This window comes from Montipora capricornis, chromosome 6 (genome assembly GCF_036669925.1).
Source record: "Montipora capricornis isolate CH-2021 chromosome 6, ASM3666992v2, whole genome shotgun sequence".
Classification (NCBI taxonomy): Eukaryota; Metazoa; Cnidaria; class Anthozoa; order Scleractinia; family Acroporidae; genus Montipora; species Montipora capricornis.
In genome coordinates, this window is record NC_090888.1 from 63,087,522 (window position 1) to 63,115,412 (window position 27,891).

The following is a 27,891-nucleotide window of genomic DNA, read 5'->3' on the forward strand; positions in this document are numbered from 1 at the left end:
TTAGCTGCGGGCCGATTGGATGAATTTTCAAGCGAGAACTATACGAGAAGAAGCATGAATCTTTCAGCCATTTTCCTGCGAAGCTTGAAAGCGGAGCGATGTGATTTTCTGGGGAAAAATTGCCCCGGCGCCACAGCCTTTCAAAACATTAGCTGTCACCCTCGTCCCTTCCATTGAGAGGCAAAGTAAACAGCGAATTCGAAATCTTTAAAATCACTCAAAATACCACTTCTGAAGCGAAAGAACGACAGTGCACCGCAGGTTAGTTAATACAACGTTTATTTAGCGTTAGTGCATGCACATATTTATCGATATATATCGCTACACAAGAAGCAAACGGTGAATCCCAAACATTTATTATAAAATTACAAACGGTTACACAAACAGGCTGTGCGTGCTCTGTGAATCAAGTAAGCTTACAGCATGACAATTTCACAACAACGAATTCGGTTTTCGGTTTAAGTATTCACGCAAGAAATATAATAAAAACGAAGAAAAGCTTGATAAAAGAAAGTACTTAACTTTTCAACGAAGCTGAAAGTGTGTTTTTCTTTCAAATGTCGATTAAAACTTAAAGCAGAGCTCGAAATGATATCATGATCAATAAATTTATTTCATATATCTAGTACATCATTTCGTTCATTTCGGTTTGCCATGGGGGCTGATTTAGAATCCCTGGCGGTTACACGAGCCCGGGTTGGACACCTACCCGTGTCAGTTCAGCGTCGAATTTTACGTTTACACGGGCCTGGGCTGGGTGAGGGTTGGGTCATTCTCGGCTGACCCGGGTCAGTTTCCTTTTCGCTGGGTTGAAAGGGCTGATGACTAATTGTCAGTGAGGAAAATGGCGGACGAACCATGCAATCATCAGAATCATCAATTTGTGGCTGACAAATTGAGCAGGACCAAAACTGTCAGGAAGCCGTTCAGCCATTCGCTCTCGTAACTTCCAGTACAAAGTAACCACGTCCTTGATAAAGTCTATATTTTGATAGTCCATCTCGCTTTTAAATTCTTTTAATTTCGCAATAAGTTGTCCAGTCATTGAGTGATTCCATTGCCAACTTGTTCTTTTTTCCACTTCATGCCCATTCGCCTTCGCCATTTTGGTACAGGCTGCGCATGGGCGAGAACGCTGAACCGCAAAAAAAGTGATGTTCAAACAATCCTGGGTCTGATACGCCAGTGCTTACATGAAGAAATTGAAGAAATTGCAACCCTCCTAGCCGGGTCAACCCGAGGCTTGAGAAGGGTTACCCGGCAAGGGGGGGCTGACCCGGTTTGACTACTGTTTTCATGTAAACGCATATAAACATTTGACTGCAAAAGGGTTACCCGCTGCGGTGATTCAACCCGGGGTAAAAAGCAACCCGGGCTCGTGTAAAGAGGCCCTAAAATAACTATTACGTATTTGCATAAGAATAACAGCTATTGAATTCTGACTCTCCGCCGAATGCTACCAAAGGTGGCAAGGTAATCAGTAGCATCATCTTTGAAGAAACAATGACAAAACTCAAAACTCTGTTCCCTACCTCTGTTCCCTAGTTACCTGTCATTCGTAATGACTGGGAGATCATTAATGCTGGTATTAAAATTTAAGGGAGTTGAAGTTCTTTTCCGCAAGCCATGATACCAAGGGTTTTTGAAATTGCCGGAAAGGGTTATTTCGTGGCTGTTAGGACCCATGAGTGATGTACCTTTGTACACGGTCTGCCATTCGGAAGACCTAATGATACGATAAATCAACAGATTAGAAAGAAAAAGAAAATCTAAGCTCTAAAGAAATAGCTCATTATATTTTTTCTTCAGTGATTGAAAGTCGAAACAAAATTGCTTTTAGGGAACCGGTCAAAACTACTATACTCGAACAGGACCCACCTTTGGGGTAGGGGGGTTCTCAAAGACACCACCTATCTTCGAACTTATCACATGAACATTACCGACAACATTTTATTGGCTTTTAAATTTGAGTTGACACAGGAATATTCAGCTAGCAAGAGTCGGCATTACTAGACAAACAAGAAAAGTGAGGTTTGAATCTCACTGTAATCTTTTACTGCTGTATAGAGGGGTGGCTATGCAATATAGACACCATCTTTTGACGTTAAGCAAGGGAGATGCAGACGACCATCTATTTTGTGGTTTGGTGGGTCCTGTTCGAGTGTAGTAGTTTTGACCACTTCCCTTAAAAACCAACGCTGATAGGCGATTTGCATGATGGCGTCATTTAACTACAGTTAACAGAATGCTTTGTCAAAATGCTTTGTTATTCAGATTTTTCTTTTCTTCTGGGAACAAAGAAACAATTGTTAAAATTTTCCTGACTATAGAAGTAAGATAAGATAAGATAATGTTTATTCAGCTCATATTGTAGGCTCGATTTCCGCCGCTCACTCGAGTTCGGGTATCCTCCCCAAGATGAGACGGCTGGACGCGTGAGCGATACAGATTGTGTCTGTGACGTAAATTCAAAATATAATTTACGCGAAGTTAATAGTTGCGGGGAAATAGCATTAGACATCCCAAAAACACTGATTTTAAGAAAACAGAAATTACATAACAGTGCTTAAAACGTCTGTGCGAAGTTTCCAGATGATACGAGCTTGAGTTTGTGGTTAAACGATCGATGTGAGTTTGAATTCAACCGGCGAATCATCAACGAAATCTTCGGCTGCTTTAGCTCTCAGTCGACCTCATCGGTCCCCTCGTTTTGCCAGCAATAAACTCAGCAGTACTGTCAATTGATCTTGAGGAATTTTACTTGCTCTTACATTAGCGAAGTATGAGGAGAAAATTGCAATAGCAATGGATTTGAAAACCGTATTTTGACCTTGGCGCCAACTGGAAAATCAGTGAAGTTTGCGAACTCAGGCGGTAGAAAACGACACAAATTCTCCAGCTTCTCGAACACTTTTCGTTGTCGCAATCTTGGATGTTTCCTATCTTAAATCACTGTAAACCTCGAACAGGCCGGGTCAAAACATATAATTTATGCCAGACGGATTTGTGCAGGCGAGTTTCCGATTGGCGGAGATTAACAATGGCTCACCTCACGCGTCCAGCCGAGATTTCGGGAGTGAGCGCTGGTTTATTTCCCGAAACAGCGGCTGGTAATCGAGCCTACTCATATTGTTGTTTACATTTGATTTGAAATTCTTAATGAGGTTTCGGTAGCATTTTAGTCTTTTTTTTTTTTTAGTTAGCTAGTAAGTTACGAGCTGGGTAGCTAAGTGAACCAATAGGTTCTCTAGTTAGCTCCCCGTAACTCAAAGCAGTCAAAGCAGTAACTCAAAGCAGTATGGTCTTCGTAGTAAATGACGCCATCACACAAATCGCCTTTTGCGAACACTTCTGACTTCAGTCAAACTGTCTCATAGCCTTCTCCTTCATCGCTTGGATGTGTATTCTGTACTTGATACAGGAGCTGATGTTAACAGAAAATATTCAAAGTGTATGATGACTGGAAACGATAACAGAAACACTAAGCAAACGAGTCAAACCTTTGCATATTGCGTACGTGTGTTTCACTCTTCAGTGCATTTACTTCCTTCTCATGGAACTGATACGTCAACATGCATGGAATTCCGAATGACATTAAGGGCGCGTTCGATTGACCCTATTCCGGAATAAAAATACGTGGCGTAATGATTAAAACGGTATGTTTGGCGCTTTTCGAGGGGCCAAGGATAATATAAATATGTTTCAAATAGCATTTTAGCCGATGTTTGACAATTTTAACGTGAAGTGCCGTAAAAACGAAGGATTTCTAACTTATATTGCATGTATTCCTATTCCGGAATACGGTGAATCGAACGCACCCTTAGATGTAAGATCATAAGCACGCAAGGATGTGTCCGTTCTCCTTGCTAACTTTATCGCCACTCTTTCTTTTTAAAGTGACTCATTTTTTAAGGAGGTTGGAATTAAAAATGATAAAAACACCAATTGATATTTTGATATCAGGCCAAGATCATCAAGTTGACATAATCCGATCTACCCTGGCCCTGTACTCACACTCGTGATCATAGTATCAATAACCGAGCAGAAGTTCAAGGAGTACTTATCACTCTACAGAAGGCGCATTGTTTAAGTAACAAAATGACTTCGCACAAGCAGAGTCTCCCGTCTTTTGCTTCAATTGCTTCTGTTCTGTCGATCGTGCTTTACTGCGCTGGATTTTTGAGGGTTGAATTTGAGTTAAGCGAGCACAAGAAGAGAATAAATGCAATTGAAAGCGTCGTTAGGGGTCAGCCACCGACAAGCGGACCAAACTTGCACACAACAAAGAATGTTCCCGGTAAGTTTGTCTCCTTACATCCGTTGAGCAAATCATACAGATATCGTCGTGTTTTACATGGATGGATGTATCTTTCACATGGGATTTTTGGCTTGAAAATCCTGTTAATAGTCTACCTTGGAACAGCGTTTATTTTGTTGGTTGTTCAGTTGGTATTCTCACAACTTCTACAGCGTAATAAAAAAAATAAAAAAAAATGTAAAAGAATTAATGAAGGTTGATAATGTATCGCAAAATGGACAGATATCAAGTTTTCGATCTTTTGGTCTCACACGGTAGTCATGTCACAAGTTCAGTCCCAAGACACTAATTTTGTCAGCTTGCCCGACAAATGAGAACGTGAATTGTTTCTCTTCCTTTGCCATTTAGACGGTCTAGACTAGTACGGGATGGGGTACTAAGAATTTGCCGACATCTTAGAACTTTTATAATTTCAAGATAGCTTACAGCGACCTTATAATGTTCACTCCAACACAAGCGACACGTTTGACAACAACATTTATGATATCACGCAAAACCAGTGATTGGAGAGATAATGTGCACTCACATTATCTGTTCCCCAGAGGAATCTTGCTGGCTGGCATAAATACAGGTGTTTCGATGAGCTGGCTGGGAAATTTTGTTATTGATAGAGGTTTTGCCTGGGAATTACTGACTTTTTCTAGCATTTCAACCCGAGCTGGCTGTAGAAACTCTGAAGACTGAGGACGACTTAAAAAAAAAGAAAAAAAAAAAAAAAGAACCCCTTCCCTCTCCCAGACAGTAGTCACAAACATACGACGGCTGGTCAGAGTGATTGCGCTTGCGGAAAAAAAAACCTGTTTTGTCCCGGTTTTGTCGTTTTTGTTCGGTCGTTTCGGATCGAGGGATTTGAAAGCGCGCGGAATTCCTGGCTGGGAAATAAATTTGATCAGCTGGCTGGGAAACCAACCAATTTTATCTAGCTGGCTGGGAAATTTCTTGTGTGCCTTGCTGGGAAAAAGGAACAGATAATGTTTTCCCAGCAACACTGAGAAACACCTGCAAATGCCTTAATAACATTTATTTTCATTAACTGGGGTATAATAATACATTTTACAACAAATTGGTCGTTGGGTGCCCCTGTAATTTACGCAAGATAATTATGGCAGACCTCAAGACAATGTTTCATCTGGTCGTTTCAAACCAAATGGCTTACCAGCTGTACTCATTACATCGATTATATATAGAAAGATAGATGAAACTCATCCTTAATTGGCTTGTCTCTTGATTGAAACTCGTGAAACTTAGCTTGGGAACCTCCGATCCCAATTCTGAAATAGCGGTCAAATTCCTGCACAGAAGAATAGCTGAAGGAATCGCACTCGACAACTGACAGAACTGATGCCCTTCCACATGTTGCATATCTTACATTCAGAGAGACTGTTACATATTTCTGATAGCGTACCTTTGTGCAAGCCTGTTTGAGACGAAGGATTTGTACAAACCCTGTTCAGGCTAGAATGATATTTTTTCATCCTCTCCTGAGCAGAAATCCGGTTTATGAGAGTCTCAAGTGGGTTGACCATTTGCTTACAAAACTCAGTCGCAAAACGCTTTGTACGATTTTACGATTTGCGTACAAACCTCGACCTAAACCTGAAAAATTGTGTCCACAATTTCGATCGGGCAAAAAGGAATTCGATTTTTTTCTTTGTACTCACCATCCCCTGTCGAAGGGGATATTGTATTGTACATTTTCTTTTCAAATACAAGCTCGCCATTTTCGATAAAATTACCACAGAGATCTTTCCTGACTGTCCTGGAGGGGGGATGGCGGGGAGCAGGTACCTCTGGATCACCAGTGGCAAAGATTTGAGTATCGTCAGCGTGTAAACAGGGTGTAGTAAATTCTAAGGAGTTTGGTAAATCACTAACATGGATAAGGAATAGCAAAGGCCCAAGGATAGAGTCTTGGGGAATTCCACAGACTGTGTTTCTTGGAGTATATAGGCATCCATTTACGAGACATTGTTCTTTTCGTTCAGTATGATAAGACTTAAACCTCATCAATTCTCTTCCACAGACTCCATACAACTGGACTTTCTCTAGTAAAATGGAACGATCAACCGAGTCGAAGGCTTTCCGAATGTAAAAAAAAATACTCCTGTTAATTTTCCCTCATCCATATTCTCAAAGCAATTGTCGCACATTTGAATTAACGACGAGACAGTCGAGTGAAGAGGGCGAATCGAAAACCTGACTGAGGGTCTCAATTTAACTAATATCCTAAATGGTCAATATCTGCCCAAGCGGGCCAAAACCTGAGGAGGCAACTAGAGTTCCGCGTAGATATGAAGATGATTTTTTGCACGTAATGATTGTCTACCAGCCAGGCGTGCAGTGTGGTCTTGGTTAATGCTTTCTAGGTACGCAAGCAGGGGCGGATCCAGGATTGAGGGTGGGAGGGGCGAATAGGGTGGCTAGCCACCCCCCCCCACCCCCCCCATACCGTTTACCTGACGTGAAGGTAAAGTCTGCATACGAGCCAAGTGGCCCATCAGGCCGGAGCCTATCCCTGTTTCCGCAGCATGAAGCGACTAGGAGTATTTCTACTCCCCCCTGGGATGGGATGCTAGTCCATCTCAGGGTTACCCCCAGCATTATATTTGCCGGTACCCATTTATACACCTGGGTGGAGAGAGGCACCGTAAGAGTAATGTGTCTTGCCCAAGAATACAACCCAACGTCCCCGGCCAGGGACCGAACCCGGACTGCTCACTTGATCCTGATTGGTTAACAGTTGCTTATTCAGAGCAAGCGAGGTTACAAGCGGAATATCTTCTTCCAGATTCTGACTCTTATTAAACTACCGTGTTTTCCACATGTAAAATACATTTCAGTTAAATTAAGCTGTATTTCTGTTGAGAGCATCGATTTATTGAATTGAACTTTAACCGAATGAAAACATGTTAAGTTGATCGTCAATTGTGGCGGCATTGAATTGGCTGTCCTCGATAATTTTGCCATTTAATGTGATAACTATGAAATAGCAATGTGCTCTTGTGCAATTAGAGATTAATTTCAAACTTGCATTTTCAAAGTTTTGAAAATACACGTGAAATTAGTCCTTAATTTGCCCTCGGGCCCTTACGATTACAGATTGCAGCCTAAACTATCTGGCCTTTTTTTTAGAGTATATACTTCTGTTCTTTCAATTCACCCCCCTTAAAATATTCCAAGATCCGCTACTGGCAAGGTATCCTTGGGAATTAAGATAACTCGAGCACTATGATTTTAGGGGGTTAGTAAGATGGGCTGTCTTGTTTTTAAATCAAATCAATCAAAAACAAGCAATTTGTAGAACGCAGATTTAAAACAGAGGCTTTAAATTACTTAATTAAGTAGTTAATATTTTGACTCCTTTTATGGTTGCTATATTGCCATCGGTAGCCATTACGGGCAATGGTTAGCTTGGTCAAAAATTAGTTATCATTAAGAAGATATCATTAGTAACAAATTCACGGTCTTAAATGAAACTCTTTTGCGTTTCCGAAAGGGAAAACCAGCAATTTTTCACCGCTAAGCGACTCATTAAAATCTTTGACACATAAGTGCTCTTGGCACTCTTGCTCTTGATTTGTGGGTGTATGTGTTACGTGCAAAAACTAAAAAAGGCGTGTGCCTTCCCAGGTTCATTCCATACAAAGAACCTTCTCAAAAACAGTACAAAAACACGGCGGAAATCAAACAAATACCATCCTATGTATCACCTTAATACGTGTGCTGTTACGGCTTACCAGTCCTAAATTTGTCTAGCCGTTTTCGTGCAACTTATTACAATTGTTCACAATCAACATATTACCTTTTTATATGAATATGCACGCGTGAATAAAAAATAAATGCTATACCGAGTGATTGCATTGTGACTAAACTTGATAGACAACAAATGCAAGGAAACGATGTTATGTCAGTGCTTGTAATATTTCGATATAAATCTATATCATCTTCGGACTAAGGCGGGATACAAGTAGCAGAAATTAAATACTGCGAGATTGTGCAACAGTATAATCACGTGAAAGTGAAAAACAAAGAAACGAAACTGTCAGGAGAATAGGCGGAGTTCTCTACTGGCTTTTAAGCCATTGTTCAGAAATGGTGTTAGACGCTTAATATGGTAAGCTTCTTTATATAGTAATATATTCCAGTTATCATCGCGATCTATTATGTTAGTGTTATCACGCACGGTTTGGGCGAAGAATCTATTTAAATTCTGCTACTTGTATCCCGCCTTAGTCCGAAGATGATATAGATTTATATCGAAATATTACAAGCACATAACATCGTTTCCTTGCATTTATTGTCTATCAAGTTTAGTCACAATGCAATTTCTCGGTATAGCATTTATTCTTTATTTACTAAAGCTATCAGCAGGTAATGGATTATGCACGCGTGAGTTCTTTATCATTTTCCTCTTTTGATGCACATGTAACTTATTTTACTCTTCTTTTATTGCTTATATTACTACAATTGATTACTAGATGAATGAATAAGGTCTTTCCAAATTCATATCTCCTAGAGCTTTATACACGTGATGTTTATTGTTCCTGGTCAACACAAAAGCCGCGTATATTAAGAGAATATAAGAATATGTATAATATATGTATAATGTAGGTATATATATGTATAAGACAAGAAATGTTTATAGAGAACACCTATATCTCGACCACCAACTTGTAGGTCTTCTTCAGGGTGAATGAAGAAAAACTGTTATACAAAATTTTTAATTTCTTTTACGCCACTGAAATACGAAAGTGCGCGCAACGACTTCAACCGTAAATAACCCTAACAATTCAAACATAAGTAACATCCGCACGTGCCAAAGGGCAACACTCGCGCGTGCCAAAGGATAACATGCGAACGGAGAGTATATGAGTTACGCTAAAAATAAAAGGGAAATAAGTGTAAAGGGAAAATAGCAGACAAATTACCCAGTAAAGTATGTAATAGGTAATTCTGTGTTAGAAAGAGAATTTTACTTTCGGCGACGTTCCCCTCTGTTCTGGCTACAAAAAAGAAGTCACTCTCATTAAGCCTATCCGGTTTCAAGGATCGGAGCCGATATGCCCATTGCCCTTCCTTAGCAAGCAGATGGTCTTTTGCATTAACTTTATCTATAAGTTGTATGCTAACATCTTGAAGTCCATGATGCCCATGACTATAAAAATGCTTATAGATAAGATCATCGCTCTCCTTATTAACAGCAGACATCCTAGATTGGGCTCGTAAACGGCTCTTGTGGTTGTTGAACCTTAACCTAAACTTAGTGGTGGTGGAGACGACATACTGAAAACCACAAACCTTGCAACTAATTAAGTAAACAATAGTCCTAGAATTACAATCCAAACTGCGATTTATAGTATAGCTTGTACCAGTACCATGGCTAGAGAACCTCACGCTCTTAGGGTGATACGAAACCACCCGGGCCTGCCTAATATAAGGGGGAATATTAAGAGAGTTACATCCCCTTTTACACATTTCCAATAGGTGTAAGCAGGCCATTCAAGATTTGCCCATGATGGCGTTTCGTCGCCCTAAGAGCTTGAGAGACTATCTAGTTCGCGCTAAATTACGACCTCTTGATCGGGAAATTGAGGGTACCCGAGGAACTCATAAATGTGCTAGTAGCAGATTCTTTCTTTCCGTTCAAGGCCTCTTCCTCTGGAAGACATTGTTGAATGTCTTTTAAATTTTGATTCATCTCTTAAATTGATTTCTTTCTTTTAGAACTTGAGCTTTTAAGACTTAGAAGACGTCGAGGGGATTCAGCTCAACCCTGCCTATCATGTCCCCCAGGCCCTCCCGGTCCACCTGGACCGAAAGGAGAAAAAGGTTTCCAAGGACGAAGGGGCAAAACGGGCAGAAACGGAAAGAAAGGAGATCAAGGAATTATGGGATCGCCGGGAAAAAGCGGTAAGCAAGGCATCATGGGGCTTCAAGGAGAAGCTGGACCCAAGGGACAAAAAGGAGAAGTGGGTTCTCCAGGCAAGCCGGGAGCAAAAGGAGAGCCTGGTGAATCGATTTCAACTCCTACGGTTGCAGTTTCCCCTAAGAAGATAACAGTAAACGAAAGTGAATCAGCCTCGTTTCAATGCTCAGTCACAGGAAATCCTGAGCCTACAGTGGCGTGGAGTAGAATGAACAATGAGACAGAGGTGAGCCACTCAGTGGTATCAGGGAAAATGTTGCGTTTGCGCAATGTAAAAGGAAATGACGCGGGTATTTATCGATGCTCAGCGACAAACATCCTGGGGAAAGCTCGGGCAGAGACTCAACTGGAAGTAAATGGTAAGTCTCTTTGCTTGGAAGATTTACACAGACTATAGGAATTAACTTAATAACTTAATATTTTCATGCCTGAGACGTGAGAGTCTTTATATTTTATTATAGTTTTCCGTTACCGATATGCAAAAGATCACCCCCCAAAAAATTATATTCCATAATGCAAATTTACAAAAGTAATAAAGAAATCTTTTCATTCATTTAGTTTGTAAAAAAATGAAGTGACTTTACCAAATGAATGAAAACACTTCATCATGACAATGATCATGACAATGATGATGATGATGATGATGATGATTAGTCGGGTATGCTGGAAAAAACCCGAGTTCCCCATCAGGAAACGATCCTATGACCTTCCGATTACTTGTTCGGATTCTATTTATTAGGGAACTTAAGCAACGACGACGGCGACGGCACCGAGAACGTCATCTCAAAATATAAATTCGCGTCATTGTAATCACTTTGTAAACATGTCAACCCTTCTTATATGACAAGGGTGTGGTAGTTCCTCAAAAATGACATTGGTCGGAACGGCGCTTAATTTAGGGGAGAAAATGAAACTTTAGCGTCAAGTGCTGACGTTCTCCTTAAAACCTAAAATGACTATTTCACGTTGTTGTTTTGCTGACGACGGCAAAGAAGTGGACAAAAGTGAAAAACACACGTGCAGGGCGTGCAAAGCTATTGTTTTTGCCCACTAAATATGCACATTTGTGACGTTCTCGTTGCCGTCGCCGTTGTCGTTGCTTAAGTTCCCTATTGCTACAATAGCGACAGTGCTCCATGCTTTTTTTGTGATCCCCGAACGATCGTCGAAACGATACTGCTCTTCCCTTTTTACTTAGTTTGTTACCTTTGAATTCATTCTAAGCTCAGAAAAGAAAAAGACAAAAAGACGCGGACACGTTATTTTTACGTATATTTTCAACCAATTAATTGTACCAATATTAGTTAACGGGGTACAAAATACATCTTGTTCTGATCGACATAATGGGATATTCTGGCGAAAGCTTCTTCTATGTCAAAAATACTAATTGCTGTTCATCGGATCAGAATTTCACAATTTATGTTCAAACTGGTCACGGACTTACAAAAGTCTGCCCAGGAGCCAAACTTTGCGTGAAAGGACTGATTCCAGTGTCAGTTATTAATTGTTGTAGTGATCCATGAAAGTGATCTTTTTTGCAGTCCAGCCATGTGTTTTTCTGCATCCGGGACCTCTTTATATCAGCGAGGGAAGCAATGTCACTCTTCCTACTTGTCACGTGACTGGTCACCCCACTCCAGAGGTGAAGTGGAGCAAGTCGTTTGGTCAGCTTCCCCTGGGAAGGGTGCTGAGAAATAACACATTCTTGAGATTATCAGACGTACGCAAAACTGACTCTGGAGACTATTTTTGTACTGCAGCTAACCTCGTAGGAACTGTTGTTAGAAAAACTCTTTTAATGGTCGTTTCCCTTCCTCGCTTCACCTTTAAACCTCCAACCAGAACTTTTGCAAGACTTGGCGATTCCCTGAAACTGAACTGCAGCGCTACTGGTGATCCACAACCAGTCATCAGCTGGAAACGACAAGGCTCTTCTCTGCCAGCTGGACGAAATCAACAGATTAATGGAGTGTTTGTTCTAAGGGATCTTAAGAAAGAGGATGCAGGAAATTACATTTGTGCTGCCACCAGCGCTGGAGTGTTTACCATAGAAACTGGAAGTTACGTGGAAGTTCGGCGTCCACGAGGTGAGTAGAGAAACATGTAAAATTCTATAATTTTTACATAGAAACTGTTTAATTAGCCAATTGAAGTTATAACCTTCGGCTCATATTGATTGTCAATGAGCGGATAGGCCAGAGACACAATATTGTGACGCTTACAATATACATTTGTAGCACTTGTTTTTCATCTATAGCCAAACTGGTATAATGGTTTGTTTTAAGGGGAAATAAGCGCACAGCAAACCATAAGCACGGGCCTTGTAACTTGAGAGTGAGATAAGCGAAAGTGGAAGCGTAAGAAGAAGTGTGAGCATCAGAAAAAACATGTCAAAGGCACCTGTGGCCAATTTGTTGAGAGAGCGCAAAAGCAGCAAAGAATCTTTGAGATCGATATGACCGTAACCGCATAATAATTCCGGAAGCGCGAAAATTTGGTTTTATCAAAGGAGATCATGTAAAAAAGGCGCACTAACCACCGAAAGATAGATTCCGAGCTGACGTTCAAGCGTCAGTCCTTCGTCAGAGCAAAGACAGATATTCCAGTAGGAAGAAGTCACACAGCGCATAGATTGAGAGGAATCAAAGTAAAAGCACTGTAAAGAAAATTCGATTCCAAGGGAGGTGGGTTTCCTTAGACGCCTGTTTCTCTTTTTGCCTGGCGACGTAGGCCTAATAAAAGAACGCAGAAGCGTTTAGAACATAAACAGCATAAACGTTAACAACTTTTGTTAAACCAGGACACAGTCTCTTATTAGCAACATGATAATTTTTGTAGTGAGGCTTTCTTCCAAAATATCCACATTTAGAGCTGCTCATCATCTTAAAATCAAGAAACATGGCCTCGAAGCAAAAAGTGTGCCCTCAAAAGCAAAATTTTATAGATCCAGAGAACAACTATATAAGGAAGCTAGAAATGTCTAATTATTTTTTTCCTAAGGGCACACGCGGGAGGAATTTTTACCGGCATCTGCTATGATATCATTGATTCCGGGGACCATCGCGTTTTTAAAAGTGTTATTAATGCTGCTGCTTTAGCTGCTGCCTTAGCAGCCCTTTTAAGCTAATACATCCTGACAATGACAAGCAAAATCAAATTAAACAACCGAACTTTGTCTCTTCTTTATAAAATATACAAAGAAAAGACCTTCAGTAATTTTGGTGGAAAGTTAACGTTTACCCGCAGTATCTTTAAGGCATCCGGTGGTCTGAGGAACCAGATGAAACAGCCTATCCTCGTTTCCCTTGAGATATAAACCAGGAGATGCCAATAAAAATCCGTTTTGTGGAGGAGTTTGGAACACAGAACTAAAGATGAATCAGAAGCTCACAGCTTATACAAGAGCGAACTCAGTATTGTTATATGTTTTAGAAAAAAGGTCTAAGGCCCACTACACCAGTAAATCTTGTGTGATTTAGTCGTATTACAGGGGCGTAGCGTCCATATACGCACGTACGCCCGCGAGTATCTGGGAATACTCAGGGGCAACCAACGACCAATTTGTTGTAAAATGTATTATTATACACCAGTTAATGAAACTAAATGTTATTAAGGCATTTTCAGGTGTTTTTCAGTGTTGCTGAGAAAACATTATTTGTTCCTTTTTCCCAGCAAGACACACAAGAAATTTCCCAGCCAGCTAGATAAACTTGGCTGGTTTCCCAGCCAGCTGATCAAATTTATTTCCCAGCCAGGAATTCCGCGCGCTTTCAAATCCCTCGATCCGAAACGACCGAACAAAAGCGAAAAAACGGGACAAAACAGGTTTTTTCCGCAAGCGCAATCACTCTGACCAGCCATCGTATGTTTTTGATTACTCTCTGGGAGAGGGAAGGGGTTCTATTTTTTTTTTTTTTTAAGTCGTCCTCAGTCTTCAGAGTTTCTACAGCCAGCTCGGGTTGAAATGCTAGAAAAAGTCAGTAATTCCCAGGCAAAACCTCTATCAATAACAAAATTTCCCAGCCAGCTCATCGAAACACCTGTATTTTTGCCAGCCAGCAAGATTCCTCTGGGGAACAGATAATGTTAGAAACAGATTCGTTGGTGCCCCTGAATACTTATCAGTTCCATGGAGGAATTATTTTTTTTTAGTCATCATAAAATCGGGCCAAGTGTTTTTTTAAATTTCGAATTAAACTGGTGTCTCTGTGTGTGAGTATTTCCAGTATCTTTTCATAAACCCACACAGGCCTGGCCAAACGGATCCAACATCATCCAACGTTGTTGGACGCTATTGAAAAGTGTCGAACGAGGTGGTCAAACGAATCCAACATGTTGGATCCAGAATTTTGGACTCAAGGGTCTGGACCCAAAATCTACCCAGAATTCTTTTAAAATTACCAATAGAGTCACTCACTCACTCTCTGTGATAGCAAGAGGACGGCTGATCCAGAATCTGGGAACTGCAACAGCAAATACCCGGTCTCCAAAGGTCTTGCACCATGCACATGTGAGGACACTTGAGAAGACCCAGGGCGTCACTGCGTAGGGAGTAGCGTCCCGGGGTCTTGACTTGGAAAAGATCCTGCAGATACATTGGCACCATGCCCCTGAGGGCTTTGAACACAAGTAGGGCTATCTATTCGAAGAGAGATTGCTTAAGCTTTCGTCGCTCAGACATTCAAGACTTTGCTCGTTCACATTCCGTAGCTTCAACTGACGTGCCAACGCGCGAAACAGATGCAACGAATTAATCACTACCGTGGATACCGATAGCCGCAGCGCAGGCGCGCGTGCAACACTGTTGAATGTGATGGCCGAACGAATACAACAATGTTGTTCACACCTAATAGAACGAAAAAAAACGTTGGATGATGTTGAAGACGATGTTTGATGGAAATCAAACTTCGTTCAACAACTTCCAACATCATACAACATGGTGGCCAAACGAGTGCAACATGTTCGATTCAACAATGTTGGATGATGTTACACTAACATGTTCAGTGGACCCGTTTGGCCAGGCCTTAACGGCAAGAAACGTAAGAGTGGACGAAAGGAAAAAAAACTCTACCCTTCGAAGTCCCCACGCAGTGTCAGTCTTTAGTATCACCAGTCCCCCAGTTCCCGGTTATTTTTTAAGGATATGTTATGATGATGATGATGTTATAAAAGAGTTTGCGACGTCTTCCTTTGCCTGTACTGTAAACCCCCTGTTTGTGCGTGTTGTGTCGGCAGATGTGTAAAATAAACAGCTAACTACTGCATTTTCCTTCGAATTTATTTATTGAAATGTCCTTCAAAAATAGTCGGAAATGGCATTTCCGAGACCCTAAATTTCAAACTTTTCTGGGGGAGCAGGCCCCAAGAACCCCCTACTTTGGAGCGCCTTCGGCGCTCGAAACATTCTTCGTGTGCGTACACCTTGAAAATCTCACGCTACGCCCCTGTATTACTATCACTGAACAGAAGCTTGATCTTTGCTAGTGAGTAGTTAATGAAGATAAAAAAGAATTTTACCTCATTCAATTCACTTGAAGCGCATGATTGCTTACTTTTTATGTGTGTCTTACGCTACAGATTGCACAGATCTGTTAAAATCAGGTCAAACTCACAGTGGAGTTTACTCTGTAGATCCTGATGGCAAAGGATCCTTCAATGTTTATTGTGACATGAGCACGGACAGCGGAGGGTGGACCGTGTTCCAAAGACGACGAGATGGTTCGGTTGACTTCTATCGTAGATGGAACGATTACAAATCAGGCTTTGGTCAGCTGACGGCTGAGTTCTGGTTAGGAAACGACAAGATCCACCGGCTGACGGCCTCTAGACCCAGCTCTCTGCGAGTGGAGTTGGAAGATTGGAACGGAGTCAAAGCGTATGCCAAATATGGTCGGTTTACTATTGGGGACGAGCAGGCACTGTATCGACTTAAAGTGAGTTCATATTCAGGGACAGCGGGAGATTCGTTGGCAGGTCATAATAACATGGCGTTTTCCACAAAAGATAGAGATAATGACAGTTGGGGTAGTAGTGGACACTGTGCTGTGAGTTACACTGGTGCCTGGTGGTACAACCTTTGCCATGACTCCAATCTAAACGGAAAATACCTGGGAGAAAAGATTGATAACCGAGGACTCCGATGGAAACAATTCAGAGGCGGCCTTTCTCTGAAATTCACTGAAATGAAACTGAGGCCATTATCTTAGAAGGAAGAGTAACAGAAAGTAAAAGTTATTTATAAGGAGAGTTTCTTTAAAATGCGTTACCAAAATCTATTCATAACTATACTAGCGAAAAAAAGAAAAATAGCTAGCATGATTATCAGATCAAGTACTGTAGAACTGAAATATTTTATTTTATCATATGGCCCGTACGGCCCCGCGCGCGGCTTTCACAATAAAACTCTTGGGAAAATCCCTGTATGAGTGCCCTACGCATTAGCACGAGGAGGGCTGGAAAAAGCCGTACGGCCTCGCTAGGAACACATACTGCTCCGTGCAAGTTATTTACAGCTAGAACAGCAAATGTAATCAACATATTAGATAAATTTTCTGCGTAAATGTTTGTTACTTACTTTGTCCAAACGTCATATTCTGAGTCCTCATGAATAGTGTAAAGAGCCCATATGATAAAATGCTTATTAACTTGATTTAGATCCGGCCGAACAGGAAAATATTTCGCCCTCGGTCTTGGCGCACGGACCTCGCTGCGCTCGGTCCGTACGCCATGACCTCGGGCCAAATATTTTTCCATCCGGCCCTCCCACTCAGTCAATGAGTACATGAGAATTTGATTCTCTGTTAAAGCGTCACATATTTTCGCCTGACTACATGAAAATCGAAGGAATAATGTCGTGGAGCAGCGAGGTCATTGTGGCAAAGCAGGAGTGAATTATCTAATTCACTCGTGGGCATAGTCAGTGAGCAGCGTTCACTTCATTGGTCTCGGAAATCTTCAACAAACATTTGATGTCATTGCATGGACTCACTGAAAATAGGACAAAAAATGTTTGTAAGCTCATAAGTAATACTTCTCGTCAGGGGTGTGATGTTGATTCACAGCTTTCTTTATCTATATAAGTGGGGCTCTATGTTAAGAAAGGGGTTAAGTTTTACGTACGGGGTGACCTGAGTGTATCAAATAACGACTTTGATTCATCGTGCTTCCCGGCGTGGACTGCAATGGCTTCACTTCACGGAATCCACCTTTCACTCAATTTTACTGAAATGAAACCAAGGCCATTGTCTTAAAAAAAAAAAAGAACTACTGTAAACGAAATCTCTCATGGATAAAAATTTTTTCAGTCACTTATTGTGGCATGGCCATGCGCCACTAATTATATCAGCGCAATCACGGGAATAACTTCACCCGTGGAGTTAAGATACCGACGATAAAGTTCAAAGACTTTTTTTTCACCACTCTTTCAAAACATATGAGATGGTTCCAAGCAGTGACTGTTTAGTTTGCAAGGCATTATGGCACTTCTGTAATCGACTAAGTTCAATAAGCGATGAGAAATGTTTATGAGGTAGCTATAGTTTTTATTGTGCTGAAGGAAAAGACGAATTTTTGTGCCATGTTTTCTTTTGTTTTTGCTATGTTTCCGGGCTTTATTTGCAAGACTCATTACTGCCGCTCCGTCGACTTGACGGGAAACGCAGTCCTGCAATTGGTTTTCTAGACCTCGTCGACCGATTCATCCACTTATATACGGGGTTTATGAGGCGTCAAAGCGAGTAAGACAAGTGAGTTCTAAAAGCCGTTTTCCGCAACCAAAGTTCACTCTGTCAGCTTCCATCCATTCGTGGTGGGTAAAATGAGTACCAGTATTACTGGGAACAAGTCGTGCATGCGACTGGATTGGTGTAGTGCCCACCCCTACCGTGAGTTACGATAAAAGCCGTAAGTTCCTTCAAAAGCTAAAGAAAAAGGAGCGTTCAAGTTGACTTTGATTTCGGGTCGGCCTCTTGTCTTGCCATGTCTTGTCGAGGTTACACCGGTGCTACCTACCTGGAAGCAATTTGTTAATAACTATTCCCAGAGTTGAATTCTAAGTTACCTGGCTACATTAAAAGAAACAAAAGAGAGAAATAATACTCGCATTTATCTGCACAATTTCTGTAGTTGTCTCTTATAGATACCTGGAAAATTCAGATGGCTCCAACGGGATTCGAACCCATGACCTCTTCGATGCTGGTGCCATACTCTACTAACTGAGATATGAAGCCACACATTTGAAACAAAATTATCTTCAATAATTCTCTACACGCGAATCTTATTATCTACATGAGGACCGGTTAAAGGCGGCCAGCGCGTCTACTAAAACAATTCCTTTTAGTTGTGTAGCTTACTGCTATGTAACCGCACTGAGCCCGGAGTGCAAACAGATACGTCCAGAAATTCAAGTAATTAGACGCACGCGGATTTCAATAAGCTTCACGAAGTGTCCCCACGCTTTTTTCCCCAACTTCAACATCACTCAAGTCTGGGAATCTTTGGCTCGCACCTTAAGTCATGTGGGCCATGTTGGTGAACTGAACATTACCGAATAGTCTTTTGACACCTCAAAAAATACTTTTTGTAAAGATTCCTAACCTGCTTGGATACAGAAAGTCGCTGAGCTCGTCAGGGGTGGAAAAAAAATGCTCGTTTCCACTTTCTGTAACACAGAGAAGTTTTCATGAATCATGAATGTACTATTATAATCAAGTAATATTAGCCCCTTTACCTTTAAAAGCAATAACCAATTAATGACCAAGTTCTCCGTTATCGGTTACAGGGTAACTTGAAATCAAAAGCAACCATAAAAATCTGGGTCATTAAACATTTAGGATAAAAGTTAACATTCTCTAGAACCACTTAGTTATTTGTCTAAAACGATGCCTTTTCTCCCCTCAAAAAATACTTTTCGCAAAGATTCCTAACCTGCTTGGATAAAGAAAGTCGCTGAGCTGGTCAGAATAGATTCGCAGGCTATCGCAATTTGATCGCAAATGGGGTTTGATGATGTGAGGAAAAAGGTGTACAATGCAATTTCCTTCTTCTGCAGGGGATTGTGACTGTCGACCTCAGGTTTGTCAATTGAATTACTGATGCGAGTTATCGATATTAAATATGGTTGTTTTCCTTTACTTTAGTTTACCATATTTTGTTACCCATGGTGCTCTGCGAGCGCGCCTTCGGCGCGAGGAACTCCGCTATTAAGCACCATGCTATTCAGGAGAAGTTAGAGAACGCCGCCGATTGCTAACAAAGGGGACAGGATATTCAGCATTTACACCTGATCTTCAAAGAAGAAATGGCTAATTCTGGACCATTTTGTTGCCAACCACTGTCATTCGTAATGATTTGGAGATCACAAATGATAAAATCAAGTTGGAGGGAGATGAAGTGCTTTTTCCCGCGCGTTGATACCAAGAGTTTTGGACGTTGCTCAGAAACGCCTGACTGATCTATTTTTCGACACAGTCTGCCATTAGTCCTGCTTATCCCATACACCATCAGGTTAGAAAGAAAAAGAATATCTAGGCTCTAAAAATACTTCATTTTACGTGTTTTTTTTTCTCGGCTCGTGATTCAGAACAAAGAAATGCTTTTGAAATCGTTGGTTACAAAGACTTCTGCCGGACTTTCCAACCGTGCCTCATAGCCTTCGCCTCAAGTTCATCACTAGCGTGGTTATTCCGTTCTCGATACAGGAGTTGATAATAGCAGACGATCTTCCTGAATCTACAATAGTTTCAAATGACTTCGAAGTGAATGATGATTGGAAACCCAATCAGCTTTGGAATTGAGTAACGATAACAGAAACAGCAAGGCAAAAACGCCACAAAAATGCTCATTTAATTAGCAAAACATTTTGCGCACGTACATTGCATTCGTCAGTGCATTTACTTGCTCAGTTTCCCCTGCGACTGAAACGCAACATGAAAGTCCAAAGTAAATTAAGATTCAAGAACGTATTCACGAAAGGATATGTGTCCATTCTATTTGTTATCTTATTCGCTACTGCCAGCTTTCAAGAAAACTGTCAATTGCGTTGGGTTAGAATTGTCGCGAAAAGATGATAAAAATCAATATTGATATTTTGATACGACTTCCTTGTTGCCACATGAAGCCATCAGGAAAAGATCAAGTTGACATAATCGGATCACCCCTGGCCATTAATTTTGGCAATTTACCCACACTCGTGATCATAGTATCACGTAACGAGCTGCAGTGCAAGGGATACCTATCCACCCTAAAGACGACGAATTGTTTAGCGGTCGCACAATGAATTCACAGAAGCAGAGTTTACCTTCTTTTGCTTCAATTGTTTCTGTTCTGTCGATTCTGTTTTACTGTGCTGGGTTTCTGAGGATTGAATTTGAGTTGAGCGACTACAAGAAGAGAATAAATGCAATTGAGAGCGTCGTAGAGGTTCAGCCACCGACAAGCAGATCAAACTTTATACAGACGACAAAGAATGTTCCCGGTAGGTCTCAACGTATAACATCTATTGATAAATCTTTTATTTACATTTTCGGTGGCATAGTATATATACTGCTAGCAGAGGTTTCTACATGGAAAGTCGTTTAGCTTGTACGAAATCGTTGGCGTCTCTTGTATTTCGCTAAGTCAGCTACAAGAGACGTCATAATTTGTCACAATTTTGCTCTTTCGGGTACAGATTTGAATGGACGCCTCTTTTAGGCGCTTCCAGTAACATTTTAGTTAGCAATGGTTTTTGTTATATGAGACTTTAGATTTGGTCCTTCATACTACTGTGTGACAAGACAATAGTTCGTCTTGATGATATATATATTTTCTCTGCAGCAGGTCAGGTCAATTTGAGGAGGCCGGACGTTAACGTTAACGTTTCGTCTGGCGATTTCCCATTCCATGTCCGGTACTTTGATTTGAGTGGTTTGTTTCATTTTTTTATTATTATATATATATTTTACTTTCTTTTTAAAGAGAATTTGAGGGAACTCCAGCCTTGCCTGGGAAACTGATTCTTGGGTTCCAAAAACACTGGAAACAACGTTTCTGAGTGTTGTATTTTAAAACATTTCCCGGGAGGGGGGTTTTCTCCCAGTCCCCCTTGGGTAGCTAACGCCCTCGGCGCTCGCAAGGCGCCTTGCGGCGCCAAATATGTCACTTCCCCTTCTTTGAGAAATATGTCCGCTACTTTACAAAGCTGTCGCGGAAAACCCTGTCTCTGCAGTAATGTAAATGTGACCCTTTATCCTTACGCCTTTGCGTCCCAACCGATAGGCTTGTCAGTGGTAGAAGCGAGTAATTCTGCTTTTAAAGCTTTAACCCCGGCCCGAGATCTTTTTGTTCTTGAGCGCCTGTTAGATTGTGCCGTGTATCAGTGATATAGCTGGCTTTCTAAAGGCTTTGTTTGCCTTGCCTTTTTTTTCTCCTTTTTCGGTAGCAGATCGTTATGCTCTTTGGAGGCGTTTTTCTGTTTTTGCCTTAATTTGTTTCGCTCGTTCTTCTGACTTTGTTCCTCTGCATTGTTTGTGGCCATGAGGTAGGTTGGGGATGTTGTCTCAAATTTTAGGGATGCTAGAAGGGGGTCCCCGAAAATGCTTAATGCAGCAAGTAGGGGTCCTCCAAATTTTATATTTTTTTTAGAAAGTAGGTAATTTCTCATCGGTTTCCCCCCACTATTCCCCTTCCCAACAAGTTAACAAGTTTTTGTGAACGCTCCCTAAATTCGCTTTGAATATTGTTGTTTATAAGCTCGTAAAAGATCGAAGAGTTCAAGGTTTGAGGGGAAGTGAGTGATTTCATTTTATAACGCTTAAATATCTTGTTTGCCTCTGCAAAAGACTAACACTATTCAAAAGGCATTTGGGATTTATTATGTCAAAAGAATGTGTGAAGTACCTAAAAAGTGTATCAGGATGCGGGCTGGATAAATGTTTTAACAGGGCCGTAGCAGGCCCAGAAAAACTGAGGGGGACCAAAGATTTTTCAACGACATATATTTCGAAAATTGGGGCTTTGGGGTGCGGAGGACGCATTGCAGGGGTGTAAGACCGTTCTTTGTCCATGGTATTCCCAATAAAAATCAAATGGGAGTTACAGAAAATCATCGACTGCCTTGGTCAATGGATGCATAACAGTCAGTCAGTCAGTACATAGTCAATTTATTAGTATTTTGGGTGGCGATCAAACCACCCCAACTGGAAGGACCTATTCCTGTTGCTGTAGGACTTAGAAGAAAGTGATTTCTTGGCTGATTTCGTCTCCAAGTAGAGGTAACTGGGAAGCAACTACTTCAATAGACTCACTAGCAGTATAATCTCGGCCGCTCTCACAACTCCTCTCTGGCATTTCTGCATCGCAAGACTTTTCTACATTCTCATCCTCGACGTTCGCCTTATTATCCAGGGGCCTTACCCAGGATAAGAGCGACTTCTGCTTGGATTTTCGGGATTTTTTTAGGGGACATGGCTGACTTAAGATCATGTTCCAAAGACGAATCCAGTAATGAAGACAGTGAGTCGCCTGGATGGAAAGACGATTTGACATATTTATAAATTTGTCACATTTCTCGTTTTTATATGCAGTTTTGTATCACCAAATAAAATAAGTAAAAATATGAACTGGGGAAATGGTACTGTAGATTAAGTTTATCAGTAACGATTCTATCCGGAATTATTGACATCTTGTTGTTTCAAACTTCTGGAAGAACAATTTCTACTTCCAACAATTTAAAACTTGTGTGTTTTTACTTTTGGGGAAAAAAGGTGGAGGGGCACGGGGCCCCCAGGCCCCTCCCCTTGCTACGGCCCTGTTTAATTAAAGTTAGTAAATTATTTTGACCGATAATGTTAGTTCGATAAGTCTCGGCCACTTTTTTTTTTCTGAAATCCAATTAGACTATAAATAACACGCGCCTATATATTTCAAAATATTTACGATAAAGGGGATGCTAATTGTTTGTGGTTTGTAATTGTGTTTTGTGATTTCTTCTTATAGCAAGGCTGCTCTACAGAGCATGGTACTGGGCCCAATTGTTCAAAACCCAATTAAGCTAGTCCTGGATAACTGGAAACTTAATTTCCAGATTATCTACGAATTAAACCAAGTTCTCACGGGATTTTTAGCCTTTAATTTTGACTTGAGCATTTGTTTTCTTTAAAATTACACTGCTAAGGCTATTCACATTTAGATTTCTGTTACCCGTCACAGGAAAAATATCACTCGTAACCGTGGAAAATCCAGAATATGAACCATTCAAAACTGCGTTCAAGGCCTAATTGAGACGCTTTTCCACTTACGAATTCTTGGTATAAAAAAGGGTTTCGGGCCTACTTGGATACAAACACAGAAACACGCTAGCCTCGTGAGAATTGGTTTATGCAAAAATGTGGGAGTCTAATACACAGTACAATTTCCCCCTTATAGAGAGCCAGGTGCGTAGAAAGAAGCAAAACGCTCAATCCCGATAATGGGATTATATCAGTGCTTAAAACAAAGTAATCCATGTCGAAATGGAGTTTATTTTACGGCCTTTAGGAGTGAGTGCGAGTGTGTCTCTGTGGGAATGCCTCACAAGGGATACATTTTCAACTTTTTGTACTCGCGTAACTTATTTTATTGCTCTCTCTTTGCCTATATTATTGTAATTCATCAATAGTTAAATGAATAATGTATTTCGGAAAAAAAAAACTTAACCTGGAGCCTTAATTAAAGGGGCACTTTCATGCTAAATTTACTGTTTTTAGGTCAAAACTTGGTAAAAATCTAAATTAGTACTTTAGCTCACACGTATAACATTCCTGACAACTCACTGATGCGAACCTGAATATAATATATTAACTGACACAAAGAGCTATTCGTACTTAACTTTTGGCGACTTTCAGAGGACATTTTCTCCAAACTTGAAACAATTGGCCAATTTTTTCAAGTTTCAGTCCACTTCCACCCTCTCCATCCTTGGCTGCAGACAAAAAAGAATAGCTTCAGAGCACTTCAATAGCCATTGGAAACAAAACTACAGTTTTGAATTTTGACTAAAACAGCGTGACGATGCCCCTTTAAGACACGAGATTTATTGTTGCTGATCAACAAAGACGCCCTCGTGAAAAAAAAAATCATCCACTATTTAAGCTTTAAATAAGAATATATTAAAAATTAATAAAGCCGTTGAATAAAGGCAGCTTTGTTTGGTTTCAATTCTTGACTCTATCGAGACGGCTACTAAACAAAGAGTAAACAAAGCAATCGTGGGATAATTCAGTTGCAGATTTTACATTTTTTCCTCCTTTTTTATCTGTTCAAGAAGATATTGTTAAATGTCTCAAATTTCGATTTACTGCTTTCATTGATTTCTCATCCTTTAGAACCTGAGCTTGTAAGACAAAGAAGACGCCGAGCGGATTCACCTCAGTCCTGCCTATCGTGTCCCCTAGGACCTCCCGGTCCACCTGGATCGAAAGGAGGGAAAGGCTCCCAAGGACGAAGAGGCAAAACGGGAAGAAATGGAAAGAAAGGTGATCAAGGCATTATGGGATCACCGGGAAAAAGTGGTAAGCAAGGCATCATGGGACCTCAAGGAGAAGCTGGACCGAAAGGACAAAAAGGCGATGTGGGCCTGCCAGGCAAGCCGGGAACTAAAGGAGAGCCTGGTGAATCGATTTCAGATCCAACTGTTGCTGTTTCCCCTGCAAAGATGACAGTTAACGAAAGCGAATCAGTCTCCTTTAAGTGCTCAGTCACAGGAAATCCCGAGCCTACAGTGGTATGGAGAAGAGTGATCAATCAGACAAAGGTGAGCCACTCAGCGGTATCAGGAAAAATGTTGCGTTTCCAGAATGTAAAAGGAAGTGACGCTGGTATTTATCAATGTTCTGCGAGAAACATCCTGGGCAAAGCTCGGGCAGAGACTCAACTGATAGTAAACGGTAAGTCTTTTATGTGGATACTTTCTACAGCTTAAAGGAGTTAACGCCACGCAGTGACTAAAACATGAGGTTCTCTCACTTTCACTACGCTTTTCTGTTACACATTGTCTTAAGATCACTCGCGATATCCGAAAAAGAAAAACGAGTACCTAACTTGTTCAGATGCTGTATACTGCTTCAACAGAGAGAATGTTTCTTTTCGATAATTCAGTCCAAGTAGAATGTAGCTAACTGATCAGCTAGCTACACGTGTAGGGTATTGTCGAAAGGCAGCCCGTGAATGAGAATATTTATTTTGACGATGATGAGTCGAGTATAATCGAAAAACCCGAGTGTTTCCAAAGAGAATCCAACTTAGGACATTCTGATTACCTGTTCGGATGCTGTTTACCGCTACAACAGCGAGTCAGAATGGTCAGCATAACAGTACAACTTGGCCTTTTTTAGTATAGCACGACAATTCGGCATGCATTAGTATGTGGCAGTAGAGCAAGTTCGATTCCTTCTCGGAGCACTGGAATGCTTGTTTTTATGCCTCAAATAATAATGCTATATTTTGAATCAGAATTTTACGATGTGAGTTGAAACACTTCAAGGGCTTGCCGAAATCCTCTAAGCAATCAATTCTCGTACGTAAGAACGTTTACAGTGTTGTAATCGATGTGGTGATGCCTGAAATTCATTTACATTGCAGTCCAGCCATCTGTTTCTCTTCATCCGGGGCCTCATTACTTCAGCGAAGGAAGCAACATCACTCTTCCCCCTTGCAACGTGACTGGTCACCCCACACCACACGTAAAGTGGAATAAGTTGTTTGGTCAGCTACCGCATGGTAGAGTGCTGAGAAATAACACAGTCATAACATTTGAAGATGTCCGCAAATCTGATTCTGCTGAGTACATATGTACTGCCACTAACATTTTAGGAAGTGATGTTAAGAAAACTCTATTAGTTGTGGTTTCTCTTCCACGCTTCTCAATTAAACCTCCAATCAGAACTGTTGCAATCCTTGGGGGGGCGCTGAAATTGAACTGCAGCGCTACTGGTGATCCACAACCTGTCATCAGCTGGAAACGACAAGGCTCTTCTCTGCCAGCTGGACGAAATCAACAGATTAATGGAGTGTTAGTTCTAAGGGATCTTAAGAAAGAGGATGCAGGAAATTACATTTGTGCTGCCACCAGCGCTGGAGTGTTTACCATAGAAACTGGAAGTTACGTGGAAGTTCGGCGTCCACGAGGTGAGTAGAGAAACCTGTAAAGTAGAATACTTTTCTTTAAAGTGCCTATAAAACGAAATGAAGAAGTTGCCTAGAATAACTCTGTGATATTGATGATTATGTTTTGACTGTAAATTTTTCCATCGTACCTTTACTTCTCTCCTCCATCCTTCACAAAGACACAAAATCATGGGTGACATTTCCTTGCGCGGCGGTTCTATACCTACCCGGGATGCGGTGGTTTCTTTTTCGCCTGGGCCACTGACTTTACGTGAAAAGCGACAAGTGAGTATTAAAGACTTAGTTATAAGCTTATGTAGTTTTCGGTTTTCTTTACATGAATAAGAATAATGTGCGCGTGATCAGAATACTATGAGAAAAGTAAATGGATACACCAAAGTATAGCCACAAAGTACATTATCAAGGTCATTATCATTATCAGTAATCACATCCCTGCTTCTTACACACGGTCATTTTTCCTGGAAGTAAAGTCCACCTCGCCTTTTGGCATATTGGTAAGATATAGTTGATTGCTGAGTATGAAATGAGCAAATGAGCCAAGTGATCCTTCATTGAGTGAATAAGAGAGACAATCTTGGGACGCTCGTAGATGACATTTGCAGCACTTGTTGCATAGAGCCAAACACGGGCGCTATGCAGCAGGTCCTTATGTCCTGTTAAAGGCTTGTCTAAACAGGACATAACGACGAATTGCAAAAACACGAGCATGGGTATTGTAACACGGGAGTGAGATAAGCTAGAAGCATCAGTTGGACGTCAAAGGCACGTGTGGCCAATTTGTTTGTATTTGCAGTAAAGTGTCTTTGTTGAAGCACGAAACTTTGGTTTTGTCAAGCGAGATAACAAAGGTGCACTAACCACCAAAAGAAATATCCTATCAAGGAAATCCCATTAGTGGTGGGTTTTCTTTAGAGGCTCTTTTTGCCTGGCGGCCTATGCATAAGCCTAGGCACAATCAAAATACGAGAACTCAGAAGCCTCTCCAGAAGATTAAACATCTTTTGTTAAAACAGCAGATACTTATTGCCAAGATTTTTGACGTGTAGTGACTCGTTGCAAATCGCTTTTCTTCTAAAATACCCACATTCAGTAAAGCTGCTCATCATTTAAATTCGAGAAACAAGGTCTGGAACCAAAAGGTGCCTCTAAAAGACAACATTTTATTTTACGTTTTGGCCCTGGCATTTATATCAAAGAATCCCAAATTTCCTAACAAAAAATAGATATCAATCTATTTTCCACGTTTTCTCGCATTCTTTTGCCACCTAAGTAACGACGGTTACTTCGTCATTTATCGTTAAAGTATGACTGGTTCCGGGAATTTTTTAAGAGTGTTGTTAATATATACTAAGATTGCTGCTGCTTTAAGCAGTTCCTTTAGCCAATACAGCCTGACAATGGCCGGCAAAATCAAGTTAAACAAACTCCACCCACATCTGACGCTGACGAGTGAGATAAGAGTTTATGGAAGCGCAAGAACAAGTGTAACCGTCAGAAAAAAAGT

General features: G+C 40.9%; 1 protein-coding gene across 1 annotated transcript in view; it reads left to right on the plus strand.

Annotated features, from left to right (window-relative positions):
* The first annotated feature begins 4,054 nt into the window (after positions 1-4,054).
* Positions 4,055-27,891, plus strand: part of LOC138054276 (uncharacterized) — a 33,824-nt gene continuing 9,987 nt past the window's right edge. Inside the window, exons 1-8 of the mRNA XM_068900752.1 lie at positions 4,055-4,297; positions 10,043-10,603; positions 11,786-12,331; positions 15,822-16,437; positions 18,382-18,440; positions 20,464-20,718; positions 24,587-25,147; positions 25,842-26,387. Coding sequence (XP_068756853.1) covers positions 4,099-4,297; positions 10,043-10,603; positions 11,786-12,331; positions 15,822-16,437; positions 18,382-18,440; positions 20,464-20,718; positions 24,587-25,147; positions 25,842-26,387 — 3,343 coding nt within the window. The 5' untranslated portion in view covers positions 4,055-4,098. The remainder of the gene's footprint in view (positions 4,298-10,042; positions 10,604-11,785; positions 12,332-15,821; positions 16,438-18,381; positions 18,441-20,463; positions 20,719-24,586; positions 25,148-25,841; positions 26,388-27,891) is intronic.